Source organism: Paramormyrops kingsleyae, chromosome 4, assembly GCF_048594095.1.
Source record: "Paramormyrops kingsleyae isolate MSU_618 chromosome 4, PKINGS_0.4, whole genome shotgun sequence".
NCBI classification, from domain to species: domain Eukaryota; kingdom Metazoa; phylum Chordata; class Actinopteri; order Osteoglossiformes; family Mormyridae; genus Paramormyrops; species Paramormyrops kingsleyae.
This window is the reverse complement of record NC_132800.1, coordinates 28,683,079-28,702,098: the sequence shown is the minus strand read 5'-3', so window position 1 is coordinate 28,702,098 and position 19,020 is coordinate 28,683,079. Positions and strand designations below refer to the sequence as shown.

Here is a 19,020-nt window from a genome sequence, read left to right as displayed (position 1 = left end):
TGTGGAATTTTCTACTTTCTTATTATTACTATTTGTGATGCCAGTTTTTAATCAAATTCAATTTGGCTCATTAATGGAATCAGTGTGTTTTTTGTTTTCTCATTGTCACGTCCATCAGAATGACGGATTTTGTTCATGTGTAATAATACAGCTTCCATCAGAGGATAAAGGGGTACAAGGTACTGCTCGGTGTTGGAAATCAAACAGGGCAAAAAATACATTTTTGACATTGAAAATAAGTAATAGCAAATCGCCTATATTGTAACTTATACATACACTATATTGTCAAAAGTTTCGGGACACCCCTCCAAATCATTGAATTCAGGTGTTCCAATCACTTCCATAGCCACAGGTGTATAAAATGAAGGACCTAGGCATGCAGACTGCTTCTACAGACATTTACGAAAGAATGGGTCACTCTCAGCAGTACAGTGAATTCAAGTGTGGTAACGTGATAGGATGCCACCTGTGCAAGAAGTCCATTTGTGAAATTTCCTCGCTACTAAATATTCCACGGTTAACTGATAGTGGTATTATAACATAGTGGAAGCAATTGGGAACAACAGCAATTCAGCCATGAAGTGGTAGGTCACATAAAATCGCAGAGCGGGGACAACGCATGCTGAGGCGCACAGTGTGCAGAAGTCGCCGACAGTCTGCAGAGTCAATAGCTACAGACCTCCACCTCCACCTCCCCTATCCTCCTTTGGAGGACGGGGGAGGTGATTACAAGCATTAAAAACCAAAGTCCTGGGGTGAGGGGGGGTCTAGGGTTTCAGCGCCGGCTCCAAGGACATCGATCCGCCGGCCGTCCCGCAGTAACAGCACCGCTTCCTGCAGACACCACCTGGACCAGTAAGAAACAGTAAGATACAGACACCTTAATCACCATTCCAGCATGTACTGGGGCCCCCTGACTGTGCTCAGGCCTTCGCCTCTCAGCTGACAGTCTGGGTAGGGGTGCAAGGAAGCGTTCAGTAACGGAACAGCTACATCAGGAGGGCAAGATGGGGCAGGCAAAGAGCAGAATCCCTGTGTACCTGTACTGTGCAAACGGCCAGCAAAGAGCAGAATCACAGTGTACCTGTACTGTGCAAACGGCCGGCAAAGAGCAGAATTACAGTGTACCTGTACTGTGCAAACGGCCGGCAAAGAGCAGAATCCCAGTGTACCTGTACTGTGCAAACGGCCAGCAAAGAGCAGAATTACAGTGTACCTGTACTGTGCAAACGGCCGGCAAAGAGCAGAATTACAGTGTACCTGTACTGTGCAAACGGCCAGCAAAGAGCAGAATTCCAGTGTACCTGTACTGTGCAAACGGCCGGCAAAGAGCAGAATTACAGTGTACCTGTACTGTGCAAACGGCCAGCAAAGAGCAGAATTCCAGTGTACCTGTACTGTGCAAACGGCCAGCAAAGAGCAGAATCACAGTGTACCTGTACTGTGCAAACGGCCAGCAAAGAGCAGAATTCCAGTGTACCTGTACTGTGCAAACGGCCGGCAAAGAGCAGAATCCCAGTGTACCTGTACTGTGCAAACGGCCAGCAAAGAGCAGAATTACAGTGTACCTGTACTGTGCAAACGGCCAGCAAAGAGCAGAATTCCAGTGTACCTGTACTGTGCAAAAGGCCAGCAAAGAGCAGAATTCCAGTGTACCTGTACCATGCAAATAGCAAATAAAGGATTTATCCTCATCATTAAAGTATGAGCCCACCTGTTGAGGCGTACATCCCTCGTCGAGGATGTGTAGAGGTAGCCGGCCGATTTCGTCCCAGACACGGGGATTTTTATCTGAAACATGACAGCAGTTTGTTAACGAGCATCAAACCCATCAGGTGCTGGGCTGCGGGCGGAGCAGTGCTGAGCGGCTGGGGGCCCCAGCTGAGCCCCCCCATACGCCCCCACCTGAGCCCTGGCAGGGTCCACGCGGTTGTGCCGATCCGTCAGCCGGATATTGTGAGCTCGCAGAGGGGGGGCGCCCAGGCTCTCCATGGCTGGGGGGTGGGCCTCCAGCCGCTCAAGGGCCAGGCGACAGTAATCAGACCTGGAGAAGTTCTCTGCGGTAAATAAAGACAACATCAGCATCATCCTGTTTCGCATTTGAAAAGCTGGAGAGCGCTGGCTTTTAGCCTTTCACTCTTCTGCAGATTCACTTTTTCCTTCATTTCTTTTTTCTAGAGAATCAATATAGAGCAGGGGCATGTTTTTTCTCTAGGACCCCCTAGTGTAATGACTGTTTATGGCCAACAGGGGGCCCCCCTCAAATGTGTGGCTTGAGTGGTGGTGAACGCCATCACTGTCCACGGAACCACTGAAAGTAAGAAAACTAAATAAAATATTCAATATCAATGTTGACCAGCAATCTGATTTGTCATAACACTAAAAATGCAACAAGCACATTGCGCTTATATTGCACAGCACAATCACTTTTACCTTATCACTTATGTATAGATTATGTACAGCTGAACATTTCACGTATTTTGTATTTTATATTGTTATTTTTCTATATTTTATTATTCTCTTATTATGCACAGCTGCTCGGAGTGACCAGGGTTACAATTCACTACATGTGTACGTGACGAATAAAATTATGAACGACTGAAAGGTGATGTCTGAGTCACATGACCGTCCTTCCACATGCTTCACTGTCCTCTCAAACAAGTTGTTGCCCGACAACGACGGATGTCTTACTTTGCATCAGGTAGTACATTACTGAGCAGCCTCCTCCTGTCACCACAGTGACAAAGATGGCCATCTGCTGAAGGCTCTTCAGGGAAGCCGGCATTGCTGCTATTGGCAATGATGAGGTCTGCGCTGAGGTCTGCGTCTAAGCTGCATAGACATTAAACACAGCCTGTACTTCACATCTACAGCAAAAATTAACTGTTCGTCCATCAGTAGTCTTTAAGAGTGTATTAGCTGTCATAATTTGGCACAGTAACAAATTAACCTTGGGAAATATCAAATTACATCAACGCTGATTTGTACTCAGTCTAGACAGACACAGAAAACCACCTCAGATTTTTACTCACACAGATAACTATTTAAACAGCTGTAACGGATTTGCTGAAGGTGCAGGTGGTACAATACACCTAAAGATCTGGTGCAGCAGGAACTCTCAGGGCACCATACTGAGAGGGATTGTCCTAGCCCCCGGAAATATTTGTATATAATTGCCCACCGGTGTAATAAATAATCTATTGTTGATCAAGCGACAATTTAGCATATGAAAGCCAATAAAATTTGTATTTTACTTGTCGCAGAGATATCACGCCATTAAAGACTAAAGTCAAATACAAACATTCAAGAGAACGGTCACAAATATTGCTCTCGGTTGTTTAGTTTTGATCATTGCAAGTATTTGTCAAATATATACATACATACATATTGGTTATCATGTTACATATATACCACATCTAAACAATACAATCACGCGCTATGCAACTGGAACAAAATTATGATTTATCGAGGTGTCTAATTCGGTTACAATATTGATAAAACAATATCCCATACAGACGCATTTCATTTAATATATACTAAATGCTGAAGCGAAATAAGACGAGCCAACTGGCCGTAATTCTAACAAAACACCGATAATACACTCAGATTCGCATAAGTAGGCTAAATGTACACGGTTGAGTCACATGTGTCATTTCAGGTGACTTCTGATGGTAGGCATGTTGTTTCAAAAAAACTTTATTAACACAAGCCTCGAGCGAACACTTTGTTGAGACGATTCTTTAAGGAAGAACACGTGACCGGAAAATCACGTGACTCGGAGCGATAACGTGTGGCCGCCGCCTTCTGTATGTCGTCATCACTGGGGCGCGCTCCTGTTCGGCTGTGTGTGACAGTGCGATCTTATTGCTCAGATATATTGATCTTATTAGTCCAGCTGCAGGAAGTTGGCGATTCCCGGAGCGTCCGTTCAGTGCGACGCCCATTCGCACAGGGTACGTGCGATCGCCGGGGACGTGTGGCCTGAATGCGAGTTTAATGTAGTTTAATAACCGATAAAATTATTTTTGTTACGAAGCCAAAGCGCGTTGAAGTGCGCACTTGGTTCGTCTTATAACTTTTTAGCTAGAACTGATGAGAGGCCGGTAAGGTTAAAATGAATTAGCTGCCTCTCTTGTTAACCCTTCAGCATGTGGGTGGGTGTTTTTTTGTCTTTTTTTTGTTGTTATTTCTTCCTGCAAATGTGTTGTATTATCAGTCATGCAATTTTTTTTACACAACTTAATGGAGTTGCTTAAAGTCTACAAAGACAGTCTTTTACTATGAGTTTCTGTTTCTTTCCCACTTAGTAGTATCATACGCTGAGAAGCTTTTACTTTATCTTGAAGACATTTTTTTCAGACCGGGAGAAGTACTGTCAAAGTTTGTCTCGCATGTTATCTCTTAATGTACATTTTAACTGGTACAGTTAATCTGAACCGTATTTGCAGACTTACTCACCAGTGAACACTGTACTGCACACATCTCCGTAGGTTGACGAGCGCTCCCACCCACTCGTTATTCTCTACGTCGTTCTTTATTTTAATTTCTGCTTGCTGTCCTGTCACAAAGACACAGATATTGGCCAAAATAGAGGACAAAACCACATTGACAGCGTTGGCAAAAGAACAACGTAATAATGCCGATGATGAGGTTAGTATTGCAATATAAAGCTATAATATCGACTATAAATTAGCGGAAATGGGGCTCGTTGTTGCAAAACCTGTGTGCCCTTTAATTGAGTCCATCACAAGGTTGTGCACCATTCAGAACTGACTTGAGAATGACCTTGAAAATAAAATTAAATTCATAAATCGTTTGAATACACGGTGCAGAGTCGCAATTCGACTTTGCATATAAGGAAGTAGAATTAAAATGGAATTTATTTAATGTAAATTCATATGCATAGTGTAAGTTCAGCTTTAACAATGCAGCTTAATATCTCAATATGAATTACCCAGCATGTTAGCATAAACAGCATACACTAAATCCCAGCCCATACCCCCCCCCACCATGTGGTCAGGAATATTTACCGCAACAAAAAGTACCCGTCGACCGTGCCCCCCTATTCCAGTACCTGCCTGAAAAGTCTGAGCATGTCACTGTTATTCTAATAAATGCCACACCTGAAGTGTCGCCTATAGAATAAATAATTTAACTGTCATTTTGTGTACCATGGTGAAAGAGCACTTCATACAGTCATACAATCCATCTGCAACCCACAGACACTCACAGGAAAAGCTACTGCAGACCCCTCACAAATGCTAACACACATAAACAGTTAAATATGCAAAAACAGTAAATATATGCACATGGAAAAGGACTTGGAGGGCTGATACAAACCAAATGCATATTGTTAGGATAAGCTAAGACAATTACACAATTGTCATCTTACAATCATACAAATATAAAGTTACTCACTAGTATAAAGTCAATCTATACATCTACCACATTGGAAGGAAATCAGTTATGTTTTGGTTTTGCAAGATTGAATGACATTCGGGTTTTTGTGTGATTGCATTGACATGAAATTAATCAAATTCTTCTTGCTGTCATTCCAGTTCAGCATCTTACAGGGTGCGGCCAAGTCAATTCAAAAATCCAATTCATAAATTCTGAACAACCCTGGTTGCCACACAATGAGCTAATCAATCAAACTTGCTGTGTGTTCAGTCACATCTTTTGAACTGGGAAGGTGAATCACCTCTCACAACCAGCCAAGGCAGAGAGTTGTGCAAGTCAACAGAAGACAGCATTTGACACAGCGCTGTCCAGGAAGCCAAGTTGCTTTCGTGGGTGGTCCTGAACCCCTTGGACCATCTCATTAATGAACAATTCCTAGAGAATTACAGGCTGGCCTGGGGTGATATAATGAGCCTCCTTGATCTGGTGTAGGATAAATTGAAAAGAGGAACTTTCTGGAATTCTGCCCTCGGTGCACCGTGCAGCTTCTGACAACACTCTGCTTCTACACCACCGGTGGATTCCTGCAGACCTACAGATGCACATGGCCTTAGTAAGGCTGCTGTGTCCTGCATCTCTGCATGAGGACATAGCAGGTATCCTCTTAGCTGCTGACTCCAGTGGCTAAGGAGAGGTGTAACACTGCACACCAAAGAACACACTGCTGTAGAGGGTGCTCTGGGCATGTGGAAGATGCGATGCTGGTGCCTACACAAGTCCTTGGGAGCTGTAAGATTTCCCCCTGAATGCTGCTGTGCTGTTTTTATTGATTTTCTAATTAGTTTTTTTTACATTTGCATATGTCTGGTGTAACAGTCATATTACACATTTCACCATTGAAATACATGGAATCGATGAGCCTGTTATCTGTGCTTTTCTCACGCGGAGGCTGTGGAGGAGCCAATAAAAGTACTAGTTAAAGGGAGAGAAGTAAGGAGGATGCACTGATCACAGTGCGTAAGGAGGGTGCACTGATCACAGTGCGTAAGGAACATGTACTGAATACAGTGCGTAAGGAGCATGCACTGATTACAGTGCGTAAGGAGCATGCACTGATTACAGTGTGTAAGGAACATGCACTGAATACAGTGTGTAAGGAGCATGCACTGATTACAGTGCGTTGCCACACCCTCCAAACGACAAACCACCTCAGGTATGAGAGCCTGAGTGCAGCCATGTGGCAGGTGATACCTCTGCACCACACTAGTCCAAATGAACCAGTGTGGTTATTTTTCCAGTAGCTGGAGTGTCAATCCTGCCACCAACCTCCAAGTTATTCCCTGTAAGTTGGATGACCTGCTTATTGGGCTGGATGTAGATTAACATCACACACAGGACAAAGCAATTGCAGGTTAAGGGCCTTTCTGAAGGGCACAACAGAGTAGAATCACTCTGGGCATTCATGGGATTTGAACCAGCAACCTTCCAATTACTGGCACAGATCCCTAGCCTCAGAGCCACCACTCTGTCCTTTTGACTACTTAAAGTTTGTTCATTAATTCTGGAATAACAAAGGGTTTCTGGAAGCGTATATAGACCTCACTCGTTCTTTACAAATGTCATCCGTTATCTTGTTCATTATTCACGAAGATCAATGGCTTTCTGGAAAGTCACCCTGGTTTGGTTCGCTGTACAATCAAGGCTTTCTCTCACTTTCTCCATGGCTGTCACTTGGTCCTTGTGACAGTATGTGTCTCCTCATCATCTGTGTGCCTGAACATCTGAGAAACACCTTGCTGGTCCTGGTAGATGTTTCCTCTTCAGGTCTTAACCCTGCAAAAGACGCTCAACAATCCTTTTGAAAATGGATGGTCGTGCAGTTTTGCAGTTCAGCATATTCTGGTTTTACTTCCTAGAATCATATGAGATCTTCCCTATTTTTGTTTTGCAACCTTTCAGAAATTGTGCATTTGCTTTTAAATAAAATTGTCATTTTGCAGTTTTTTCTGCATGGCATCCATGTAATGATACCACAGTTTGCAGATCTCACTGCCTGGTGCTTCAGGAGATGTATTTGTAACACAAAGGTAAAAATTTGCTAGATCTTTAGTGACTGAATTATCCCTGAATTGTGAATCATCACCATATATAGGCAGTAAATTAGTTACAAATCCAATGACCCATGATGATGGAACAGAAGCCCAACCTTCTCATGATGATACTGAAGGAGAACTTTGATCAGGCGTGCACAGACTCACAGACCTCTTACACTGGACAGTGTACTGTTCACAGACTCACAGACCTCTTACACTCGACAGTGTAGCGTGCACAGACTCACAGACCTCTTACACTCGACAGTGTAGCGTGCACAGACTCACAGACCTCTTACACTGGACAGTGTACTGTGCACAGACTCACAGACCTCTTACACTGGACAGTGTAGCGTGCACAGACTCACAGACCTTTTACACTGGACAGTGTAGCGTGCACAGACTCACAGACCTCTTACACTCGAACTCCTGTGGCAACAGAAATTATATAAAATGGTTACATAAATCAATTGGTCAAATAACCTGTCAGGTAATAGCCTATAGCTAAAATTGCTTTGTTTGGGATTCTCTCCTCAAGTACTGTGTTTCGAATAAGAAATGCATGAAAGGGAGCTGCTTCTAAAAGATGTTCTAAATATTCCTCAGTAATTCACTATGGCCTTGAATTTCATCATTGTTTTTGGATTTTTTTTTCTGATACCGCCTGTTTGCAGTGCACATTTCACACAGACACAGACCCACAATCGAGTATGCTTTCTCGCTTTCTCCCCAGGGGAGAATGTTCGGCGTGGTGGTTTTAGGGGTCGGCATGGCAGGCCAGGTTAGGATCAGGGACCTGGTGTCGCCTCTGCCGTCCAGCCCGGCCGAGAAGTTCAGCATCAAAGGGTTTGTTTCCAGGTGAGCCAGCAACAGTTACGGGAGACCTCATTAGATGAAAGGACGAAGCCAAATGTGCACTATGCCGACTGAATCACAGTGACAAGTACATGACATAACTTTCATTTTCTTTACAAAACTCCGTACAATGATGGACTTGGAAAAGTGTTGACTTGTGCAGAGTGTAGTGCTCTGGTTGGAGAATGACTCAGTTATTGTCTTTTTAAATGATGAGGCCTGTTCTGATGGCCCTTTCCCTGTGGCATGGTCCTGTGCTCCACAGGAGAGCTCTGGAAGATCAGCAGAGTGTGAAGCAGATCCCTCTGGAGGAAGCCCTGAGTCGCGAGGACATCCATGCAGCCATAGTGAGCACAGAGAACTCCTCCCACGAAGAGCACGTCAGGTACTGTGCAGGTGTCTCACCCGCACCATCTTCATGACCATCATACAGCCGTATGGGAGTTCTAGGTACAGCCCCAATAATCCCACAAAGAGCATGACAGGTACTGTGCAGGTGTCTCACCCGCACCATCTTCATGACCATCATACAACCTTATGGGAGTTCTAGGTACAGCCCCAATAATCCCACAAAGAGCATGACAGGTACTGTGCAGGTGTCTCACCCGCACCATCTTCATGACCATCATACAGCCTTATGGGAGTTCTAGGTACAGCCCCAATAATCCCACAAAGAGCATGACAGGTACTGTGCAGGTGTCTCACCCGCACCATCTTCATGACCATCATACAACCTTATGGGAGTTCTAGGTACAGCTCCTATAATCCCACAAAGAGCATGACAGGTGCTGTGCAGGTGTCTCACCCGCACCATCTTCATGACCATCATACAGCCTTATGGGAGTTCTAGGTACAGCCCCAATAATCCCACAAAGAGCATGACAGGTACTGTGCAGGTGTCTCACCCGCACCATCTTCATGACCATCATACAACCTTATGGGAGTTCTAGGTACAGCCCCAATAATCCCACAAAGAGCATGACAGGTACTGTGCAGGTGTCTCTAGGTACAGCTCCAATAATTCTGCTGCAGATCCTGGATTTGTATTGGGACTGGATGTTACTCTTCCCACTAGATGTCAGTAGTGTCACATGTCTGAAATTAAAATGAGGTTAAACTGGATATGCCTGTATAGGTCTGTGCCAAGAGGGTAGATTTGGGTATGGATAGTAAGGACATGTCCCTACCAAGACTGGGGGGTACCATGTGTGTCCAGGGAGGGGGGTGTGGGCTGATTTGGTCCCTACCAATTTTGAAACCAGACCTACAGTCCTTGATCTGTGGGGCTTGATGTTCTGTACAACTTGTGGCAGTGTCATTTTGGGGGAGGGGACTATTGTCCAGTTAAGGTTCAGCATGGTTTCAGCAAATTTCATAGTTAATGGAGATGCTTTCAATTCATTGAGCTGCTTTAAGGCCCTTTGAGTTGGCCATGTGTGTGATGATGACATTGCTTCTCCATGGTGATCCGTCACCTCACCTACTCACAGCAGAGGCCGTCAGGTGGCACCGCTAACTCTGATCTCCTCGTGTCTCACACGGGAAGTTCAAACCTCTAAGCTGTGACTGTCTAGGCCTTAACCCGCAGTCACATCGCTAAGTAAACTGCATTGAGATTATAACCGAGCATAAAATACAGCAGTGGCACTGGAGCACGGCACTGTACAGTGGTGGCAGATAACTGCCAGTCAGAGGTGAACTGTGCCAGTCAGAGCTGAACGGTGCCAGTCAGAGGTGAACTGTGCCAGTCAGAGCTGAACGGTGCCAGTCAGAGGTGAACGGTGCCAGTCAGAGCTGAACGGTGCCAGTCAGAGGTGAACGGTGCCAGTCAGAGCTGAACGGTGCCAGTCAGAGGTGAACGGTGCCAGCTGCATGGTGAATGCCGCTGGGGGGGCTGAGCGCAGCTCCCTCGCTCCTCCTGCAGGGGGCGGGTTCAGAGGCTGCCTCTACAGCTGGCGGACAGCAGGCGCCTTCATTAGCAGGTGCTGGATCAATGCTGATTCTCCGCAGGCCCCCCCCCCCCAAGCATTCACAGAGTCGCGTCCTGCTCTCCACAGCCCGGCTTTGGCATTTCTTATAATCATTTCTTATGATCATTTCTTGTGCCTCGTTTTGAAGGCAGTGCCGTGTCTGTTGACAGGCACATTCTAATGGCTGCCGTGATCCAGCTATCGGAAAACACAATTAATCAAGCGTTCCGGGATAGCGGCTCTCCAGCCTGTGCGGGGCGGGGCGGGGGGGCGTGTAACGAATGGCGAGTTATTTCAGGCCTGTTTTAATGAGGTTTTATGAACATTTTCATGATTCACTGTCTGCTGCTTTGGGCTAATTATCCCCAATGAACACCAGGTATTGTCCTTCAGCTGCCAGCTTCCAGCGGGAATATTGGGCGCAGCCTTGTTTTCTTTTCAGTGTTTACTGACTACAGGCCTCCGCTAGACTAATTATTGGGTGACCCCAGCACTGCCAGGAAAAGGTCTGCCCTGACCTGCGCATCTGAGGCTGCAAGGCGCTGATTTTCTCCTGATGTTCAGCACTAATTTGTTTTTGCAAAGTTAGAGCTGAGTTTTGGAGGAGGGAAAGCTGAACTTTTTAAATGTTTGCTTGGACGTTATTTTGGTAACACTCAGAACTGAACTTAAATGGATGTTTTATGAGACCGGCTGCCTTTAAGCCAGGTTTCAGTTAAACAAACGAATCCTTATCTCTAGGTTCTCCAATGTCTAGACAGTCAGTATGTTTACATGCACAGCTAAGTCCAGTTACGGCTATAGCTCGACTACGCCATTTAATCAGAGTACTGTCCTTGTCCCAGTTTAACCGCATGTGAGGGGAATCGATTTATTACCCGAAATATGTCTGACTCCACTGCAATAGGTACTGATATGGCTCCTTTCAGCCTGTTAGTATTGGGCTTTTTTCGGCTATTATACCATAGACTTAATAATTAAAAAATAATGGGTGTGTGGACAAATGAAGTGACACAAGCTTTAGTTGCAATCTGGTTGGTAGAACATATACAAGAAGATCAGTATAGCATATACCGTATACAGTATAGCATATACCGTATACAGTATAGCATATCCATCTTTAGATCACTTATTTAGCATAGGGTCACATTGACCCTGGAGCCTAAGGAGGCACAGACAGAGGAGATGAACATCCTGGGTGGATGGTAGCCCCTGGCCCTCTGGGGCCTAAGGAGGCACAGACAGAGGAGATGAACATCCTGGGTGGATGGTAGCCCCTGGCCCTCTGGGGCCTAAGGAGGCACAGACAGAGGAGATGAACATCCTGGGTGGATGGTAGCCCCTGGCCCTCTGGGGCCTAAGGAGGCACAGACAGAGGAGATGAACATCCTGGGTGGATGGTAGCCCCTGGCCCTCTGGGGCCTAAGGAGGTACAGACAGAGGAGATGAACATCCTGGGTGGATGGTAGCCCCTGGCCCTCTGGGGCCTAAGGAGGCACAGACAGAGGAGATGAACATCCTGGGTGGATGGTAGCCCCTGGCCCTCTGGGGCCTAAGGAGGCACAGACAGAGGAGATGAACATCCTGGGTGGATGGTAGCCCCTGGCAGGGTCCACATACTCACAAACAATTGCACACACCATGGGAAGCTTGAAGACCCCAATCCACATAACTGGAATGCAAAGAGACCCTGCAGGACTGGGGTTCGAGCAGCTATGAGGACACTCCTATTGGCCGCCATGCCAGCCTCTACACACTGCATTTTTTAAAGTTCCTCAGGTTTTCATTAAAATGAGGGCAGTCCCTCCTCACCATCATGTTCCCTTAATCCACTTGCTAAGCCGAGTGTCGCGTGATCACTTACCCGGTGACTGTCACTCTGCCTCTTGTTCCTGGTGAGCAGGAGCTTCCTGGAGGCCGGGAAGCACGTCTGCGTGGAGTACCCCATGGCGCTGTCCCACGCTGCCGCCGTCCAGCTCTGGGACCTGGCCGCTGGAAAGGGTGAGCAGAGCAGATCCAGGGCCACCTTGTCAGCTAAAGAGCGTCTCCCAGCATCAGCCGCCCTGCTTTACAGTTAGATCTCCATACCGTCTTGCACTCTCTCCTTTGTGGTTCTGCGTGCATTAGACGTTTTTCATGCTTTTCATAGGAATCTCGTGGACTTGAAGGGTTGTATTTTTTAATCGTAGAACTTCCTCTTGGCTCAGCTTCATAACTGTGTAGATCTGAATTTGGTGATTAGTGATCATTCTTGACACACCACAGTGCACAACAACGAAATGTGTCCTCTGCATTTAACCCATATGTGACATAGCAGGGGGCAGCTAATTCAGCGCCCGGGAAGCAGTGCTTGGGGGCGGTACCTTGCTCAGGGTACCTCAGTGGTGCCTTGCTGGTCGGGGATTCGAACCTGCAACCTTTCAGTTACCATTAGGCCACCACTATAGATTTGAAGCGTTAAAGTGTATTTCTTTCAGGGTTAGCTTTCATATATATAATCTATGAAAGTGAATCTTGATTTTTCTAAATCCCTGATTTAAAAAAAATTCCAAATAAGCATTTGGTTTTGACCCCACGTCTGGTGCTGGGTTTTGACCCCACGTCTGCCCTACAGGGAAGGTGCTGCATGTGGAGCACATTGAGCTGCTCACAGCTGAGTACAAGCAGCTGAAAAAGGAGCTATCTGGCAAGAAGCTTCTGGAAGGGAGTCTGCACTTCACAGGTGAGTCCTGCAGGGGCATCCTGGGCCACATCCAGGTATAATATTTAAGGAAATGCCGTTTTATTGCAGAAAATGAGCAGGGTTCTTTGGCCATAATGATTTCTTTGGCACTGAACTCCAGGCTTTGTCCGAATTCCATGTTCTGCTTCTCCCAGAGCTCCTGCTGGGTTCAGCTCAGGCCTTCGCTGTCCTCTGCAAACCGTATTTCCTCGTTGGCCTGGCAGTGTCTCCTTCTCCCGCGCTTTTGCTAGGAGTGACTGTGACTCGACTTGCTAATTCCCGAGTTCCCAGGAGAGGTGTCTGCCTCGTAGATCCCACTGATGTTACAGGGATCTTCGGACTTCAGTCTCTCAAAGCCATGAAGCTGTCCTTCTATTCTCCACCTTTCGTTGCCCCTGCATAAATCTCTGCGAACGGCAGCCCAGCTCACTGGCCCCTCCTCCTTAACGAGGACCCCCGGTCATCGCAAACGTAGCAGGGCGCACATCTGGGCCGCCCCCCAGGTACTGCATGAGCCTCAGTCACGCCGCTGGCTGGGCGTCCGGATGCAGCGTAACCCGCGTCAGCCGCTGGGTGGATGAGGGGACTTTGTCAGCCCCACCCCCCACATCTGTCCCAGCTGTTTCCCAGACACAATCTATGCTGAGGACGTGTCTTCATAATGAAGGGAGTGTGATGTATGCTGCCTGTGTCTGTCCTGTCCGCTGTCAATTTAATGGATCTGGATAGAAATTCAGGTTCCACCAGTAAAAGATCTGCAGAAGATCTGCTCTCAGATTTATGTGCTGACAGCCAAGGAAGATGACTCTGTACCTTATGCATAGCAGCACCTTTTCAGTTCAATGTACTTGTAGTTGAAAGGTGGTCTAAATTATGGCTAGACCTTGCATTCTTAAGCCACCGACGTGCAGTACGACATGCAGTGTGATGTGCAGTGTAATGTGCAGTGCCGTCAGCAGTGCTCTAGGGGTCAGTAGATGCTGCATCTCTGCTCTGGTTTGATATCAGCCTATGGATTCATTGTTAGCCTCAGCCTGGGGAGGGTGACGCACTTGGCTGTCCTGTGACTGATGGCCCCCACTTGCCTCGTACTCCCGCAGGCGGCCCCCTCCCGGCTGGCTTCGCCTCCCTGGCCTTTAGCGGCGTCTCCCGCCTGACCTGGCTGGTGGACCTGTTCGGTGAGCTGAGCGTGACGGGGGCCAGCGTGGAGGAGGACGTGGAGGCGCAGCACGTGAAGCTCACGGCCCGGCTGCTGACAGAGGAGCAGAGGTACGGCGTGTCCACGCCGCTGTCGCCGGCCTGAACGGGACTGCTAGCCCTGAGGGAACCGCGCCATCCCTGAGGGAACCGCGCGCCCCTCGCCGTTTCAGGGGAGAACCGATAATCTGGGAATCGTGCTGCTTTTGTCACCATTTGCTGTCAGAGAGGTTCCTGGAATCTGTGCTTGTTCCGTTTGATTAATCTTTGTGTGCTGTTAGAATCTGCCCTCACTGCTTTTGGAACGGTACATGTTCCTTAGGCATCCAGGGCAGTGTCGCACTTAATGCCCGCCAAAGCTCGGTCGTGCCCGTTAATGATAAACATCGCGTTTCTAAGTTTGCTGGCCGCTCATGCAGGCAGCTGCCAGAGCCGCTCTTAGAACCCGCAGTCATGTAGCTGTTGCCCCATTTATGCGGCGAGCACTTTAAGAAGCTGGAAGATCCTCCCCGTGAGACACAGACACTCCTGAAGCCCCCAGAGTACTGGAAAGGCTCGGCTGCCATCAGAACCACAGCTCTCTGCTCTGCATCAAGGTGCCCTTCCTGTCAGCTACACTAGGAAGGTGCTTCCGGTTTTTCCCCCTTCAGACGTGTAGCTCTCTCTAGCTCCCGCTGCGGGTTTCATGACGGTGTCTTTGCTAATGTCACTGAGATCCCCGGCCTGACGCTAGCGCCCTCCGCAGGCCCCTGACGTGGATCGAGGAGCGGGGCCCGGGCCTCCGGCGCTCCAAGGCCATCAGCTTCCGCTTGGCGTGCGGCACAGTGGACCGGCTGCCGGAGGCGCCGCGGGACGCCGTGGGGCTCTTCGCGCAGGATCTCTGCATCTTCGGCCAGAAGCTGCTGGGCCAGGTGCCCGACGAGGCCCTGTCCGCGGAGCGCCGACGCATCCTGCACTGCCTGCAGCTGGCCGAGCGCATCCAGCAGCTGGCTAAGGGACAGGCGTGACGGCGCCCTCTACAGGGGGGGTGGGATGTTGCATGTCAGATCCACACTGCACTTTCTGTGACCCCCTGTCCACACACTCCAACAGCACACACATGCTTTTCTTGGGGACTTTGTGGTGTTTCTCTCTATACTAACAACAAAACAAATAAAGTAGCTGTATTCTTAATGTTTTAGTTATTATATGACTCCACCCTGGTTTGATTTGTCATCCCACTTTCTTAACGCAAATGTCCTGGTTGTTTGTTTGCATGCAAAGGTAACCTCCCCCCCCCCCCCCCCCCCTTACTGGAAGGGAAATGGGTTCTTAATGGTTATTCGGGGGTGAAATAGACGAGGTGATGATTTAGGTTCTGGTCTGTCGTCTTGCTCAGACAGATACAGGCGGTACGCCCCCCCACTTCATATCTGTCCGGATGTTTCCCCCAGAGAGTCAAAACCTGACTACACACTAATCTATGATACCACATTCAGTCTGAGGATGAGTGTGCAGCCACACGCCGCCCTCCTGATTCCCCGCAGTCTGAGGATGACACTGTAGGTCACGTTGGCATTTCCTCGGCACCCTCCTGGTATTTGGTGAAGGAGAACCGCCCCACTGAGTGTCCATCAAACTGCTGCTGGCCTCACTGCCGGCCTGTAATCTGGGACCACATGGTGTCAGGATGGAGAATTAAAACATTAACAGACTTACATTTTAATCACTTGTATGCAGTTACACATTGCATGCCTGCCTGACCTTCCTAATTTGCTCTTCACCGTAAGCATTATAATAAATTAATTAGGCAAATTCCTTAGAGTGCGATTGATGCACGAACACAGCCGAAAACGTGTGTGAATAACTGTAACGCACACAGGCGTAAAATTAACATCAGCTATTGTTAATTGTTCATTCTTGCACCGCTCGCTGTTCTTAGAGGGAGTCGTAGAATAACGGTTCGATTTTATCCTCTCTCTCACGTTTTCTCCTTCCTTTTCTCTACAAAATCCATGTTTTCACACCGAAAAATAACCCAGATTCAGACTTAACAGCTCCTCTCCCAGGAGCTGCAGGGCGGCTGTCTTTGCGAGCCTGGATGTTGCTGTAGCCGTTCGCCTGCCTGTCAGAGGGTGACGTGCGATTCTGGTCTGCAGTTAATGTGGTACATTCATCATCTGAAGCGCTCATTCAGCTCTTCATGGAGAAAGCTTTATTTATGCTGTGTATCCAGTTTGGGTCTGGAGGGAAAAATATGCTTTTCTATTGACCTATTTGTGTCTAGTTGTCAGTTTGTTCAAGGCAAATGGATTCAGAGGGCAGCATTCAAAGCTTTATAGCTCTTGACAATGCAGAGCTCAGCAGCTGCAGTGAAATCCAGCTTCATTCTCTGTGTCTGGCAGATATGGAATGGATTGATGAGTGTTACAGTTTGTGCGGAATGCAATATATGAACAAGTAAGCAGACAGGTCTAAGTTAGGCTTTGTAACACTTACTGCACAAAGACTGAGCTGGCCTGCACAGACACGACATGCTTTTGACAGAGACTGAAAATGCCATTTTCATTGCAGGGATGATCTCATTACTCCTGCTCTGTTTTAGTGTCTTGTTGAGATTGAATTCTTTGCAGACAAAAAGAAAAAAAATGCCTCCACATGAATGAACGTGTGCCAGCTTATCACTGACTGGGTTATTTAAGAATTTTCTGTTTGAGTATCATTTGTAACGGCTGGTGCATGAGTGAGCAGAACATTTATTCGTTTTTTTTCCAAAGCTATATACCGTCCCCTGTGAATGCATCTAAACAAACTTGGTTGTTTCTAACAATATTTAAATTAGAATTAGTCATTAAAACAAACAATGTGTTGACTTTCACTCAACCTAAAATGCATCTAATGCTTGAAATACATTCAGTTACCATGTTACTGACATGTTACATGTTGTTCCGCTTCATACCTCTTTCGCGTTTCTTCCACACACACAGTAAATGTATGCGGCGTGTTCCGGTCTTTGCATGGTCTTTCGTAAGAAACAGGAGTTAGTGCTAAATGACGGTGTGTGCCTTGCCTTAAAATGCACCATTCAGTTAGAATCATACAAGATTCACATCAAGTTTTCAAACATCCAATTTTGAAAAGTAAAAACAAATTCGATCAGGTCTCTGGTGCGAAATGTGCTGGGATTCACATGCCCATCTGCTCATTTTGGCAGGACTCCTGTGTTGTAACTGAAGTACGTTTCTCATTTGCCAAAGTAGTAAGTGATGCATATTATTTGCATATTAGGCTGTAACCCTTGAGAATATTGTAAGTGGTTATGTTAAGATGTAATTGCTGATTATCTTCAGCTAGACAGTGGGGTGAGTGATTCTGCCCTGGAGTATTTTCTCGTGTCTTCAGGGGTGTCCAGGTAACTGACAGAGAGGTGGATTAACATCTAAAGTTATAGACGACCTGATAAGTCTGTATCTGCTCTATTCTCAGTACATCATTTAATTTAATGGCCCCCAACTCTCCTAAACCTTCATTTTGTTTTTAGAAAAACAAAAATCCCTCTATTCATTGTAGTGAATTTGAGCTTTTAAAAATGTATGTTTTGTTGATAGTAATACTTTATGCAAATGAAGCTTATTCAGTTTATATTCTGACAGAGAACTTGGACATTTATGTAAAAATGCGATGCACAACATTCCATTTGTCCTGTGATTCAAAATGTTACTTCACTTCCATCTGGAGCAGAGAGTAATTCTGAAGCTATTACAGATATTGCTGAATTACAGGAGCAGCTCGTCTACCTAAGCAGGTGAGCCGGACAGTATTGATTGTCTGGATAAATGCAATATGCTAGAATGGGCTCCACATGCTTTCTTTATTACAGCAGCTTCTGGCAGTGCCCAGCACATAATGAGTATCCTTATTAACCCAAATTAAAATAAAGGGGATATAATTTAGCTCGTTTCTGAAATAAAAAGATGGTCGAGACCGAGAATAAAGCCTTAAGAGGACTTGGGTGAGCAGTGTGTGTATGTGCGTGTGTGTATGTATGTGCACGTGTGTGTGTGTGCATGTGCACAATCTCTTAGAAATCTTAAATTTTTGTTTAAAATCCTGTTAGCAAATATGGCCATTTAATTGGCTCACGGATGTAACTAAGCATCACCTGCCTAAGAGTGAAAGGTAATCAGATACTTATTCCATTTTATAAGAAACTCGTGAAACTTTCCGTTGTCAAAACTTAAGCCTAATGAAATCACCCAAGTATGACATCAGAAATGCAAATCGACAAATCGAAGGCTTCTTATTGGAGGGCCAAGCAGCAGGCGGTATTGGGTATAAGTCATGAGCAGAGAGGGGAAATTACTTTGTGTGAGTAAGTGAGATTAGATTATGATAGATAGATTAGATTGGATGGATGGATGGATGGATAGATGGATGGATGGATGGATATTTCAATGGCAAAAGAGATAGGGCAGATAAATCGAAATAATTCCTCTATTTGAGAGCGACCTGTGCCCCCCCCCCCTGATTAATTACACTTGCCAGCTTCGTCACTGCTGGGGTAAATAGTCCAGGCACTTAGGGAATTTCCCCAGTAATTAGTTTCACTTCTATGAGCACGTCTGGCTAAATCGGGAGGCAGGGACACATTTGTAACTGCACACTAACCAGTGCAGGCGTCTGCCTTACAGAAACTCTGCAAGCGGAGGCAGGCCCACTTTGGAAGGAAGGAGAAAACGGTAAAGATCCATGAAACTTAGGCCTGCACCAGTACAAACCGAAGGATATTAACGTCTCACCAAACGCG

General features: G+C 46.6%; 2 protein-coding genes across 5 annotated transcripts; one reads left to right on the top strand and one right to left on the bottom strand.

Moving 5' to 3' along the window:
- Nucleotides 1-708: 708 nt before the first annotated feature.
- On the bottom strand, nt 709-7,290 carry coa1 (cytochrome C oxidase assembly factor 1). Of its 4 annotated transcripts, XM_023826305.2 has the most exons (6): nt 7,114-7,290; nt 4,459-4,558; nt 2,692-2,832; nt 1,906-2,057; nt 1,715-1,791; nt 709-847 (listed from the first exon to the last, which is right to left on the bottom strand). In XM_023826305.2, the coding sequence occupies exons 3-6, from the start codon at nt 2,783-2,785 to the stop codon at nt 736-738; spliced, it is 435 nt and encodes a 144-aa protein (XP_023682073.2). In that variant the 5' UTR covers nt 2,786-2,832; nt 4,459-4,558; nt 7,114-7,290; the 3' UTR covers nt 709-735. The 4 variants fall into 4 exon arrangements, with proteins under 4 accessions (XP_023682073.2, XP_072567136.1, XP_023682071.2 ...); XM_072711035.1 differs by lacking the exon at nt 7,114-7,290 and having other exon boundaries at nt 4,459-4,747; XM_023826303.2 differs by lacking the exons at nt 4,459-4,558; nt 7,114-7,290 and adding an exon at nt 3,645-3,743.
- Nucleotides 3,801-15,407, top strand: blvra (biliverdin reductase A). The gene is made up of 7 exons (XM_023826302.2): nt 3,801-3,953; nt 8,224-8,348; nt 8,611-8,730; nt 12,219-12,316; nt 12,930-13,037; nt 14,138-14,306; nt 14,980-15,407. The coding sequence occupies exons 2-7, from the start codon at nt 8,230-8,232 to the stop codon at nt 15,239-15,241; spliced, it is 876 nt and encodes a 291-aa protein (XP_023682070.2). The 5' UTR covers nt 3,801-3,953; nt 8,224-8,229; the 3' UTR covers nt 15,242-15,407.
- Nucleotides 15,408-19,020: the final 3,613 nt, after the last annotated feature.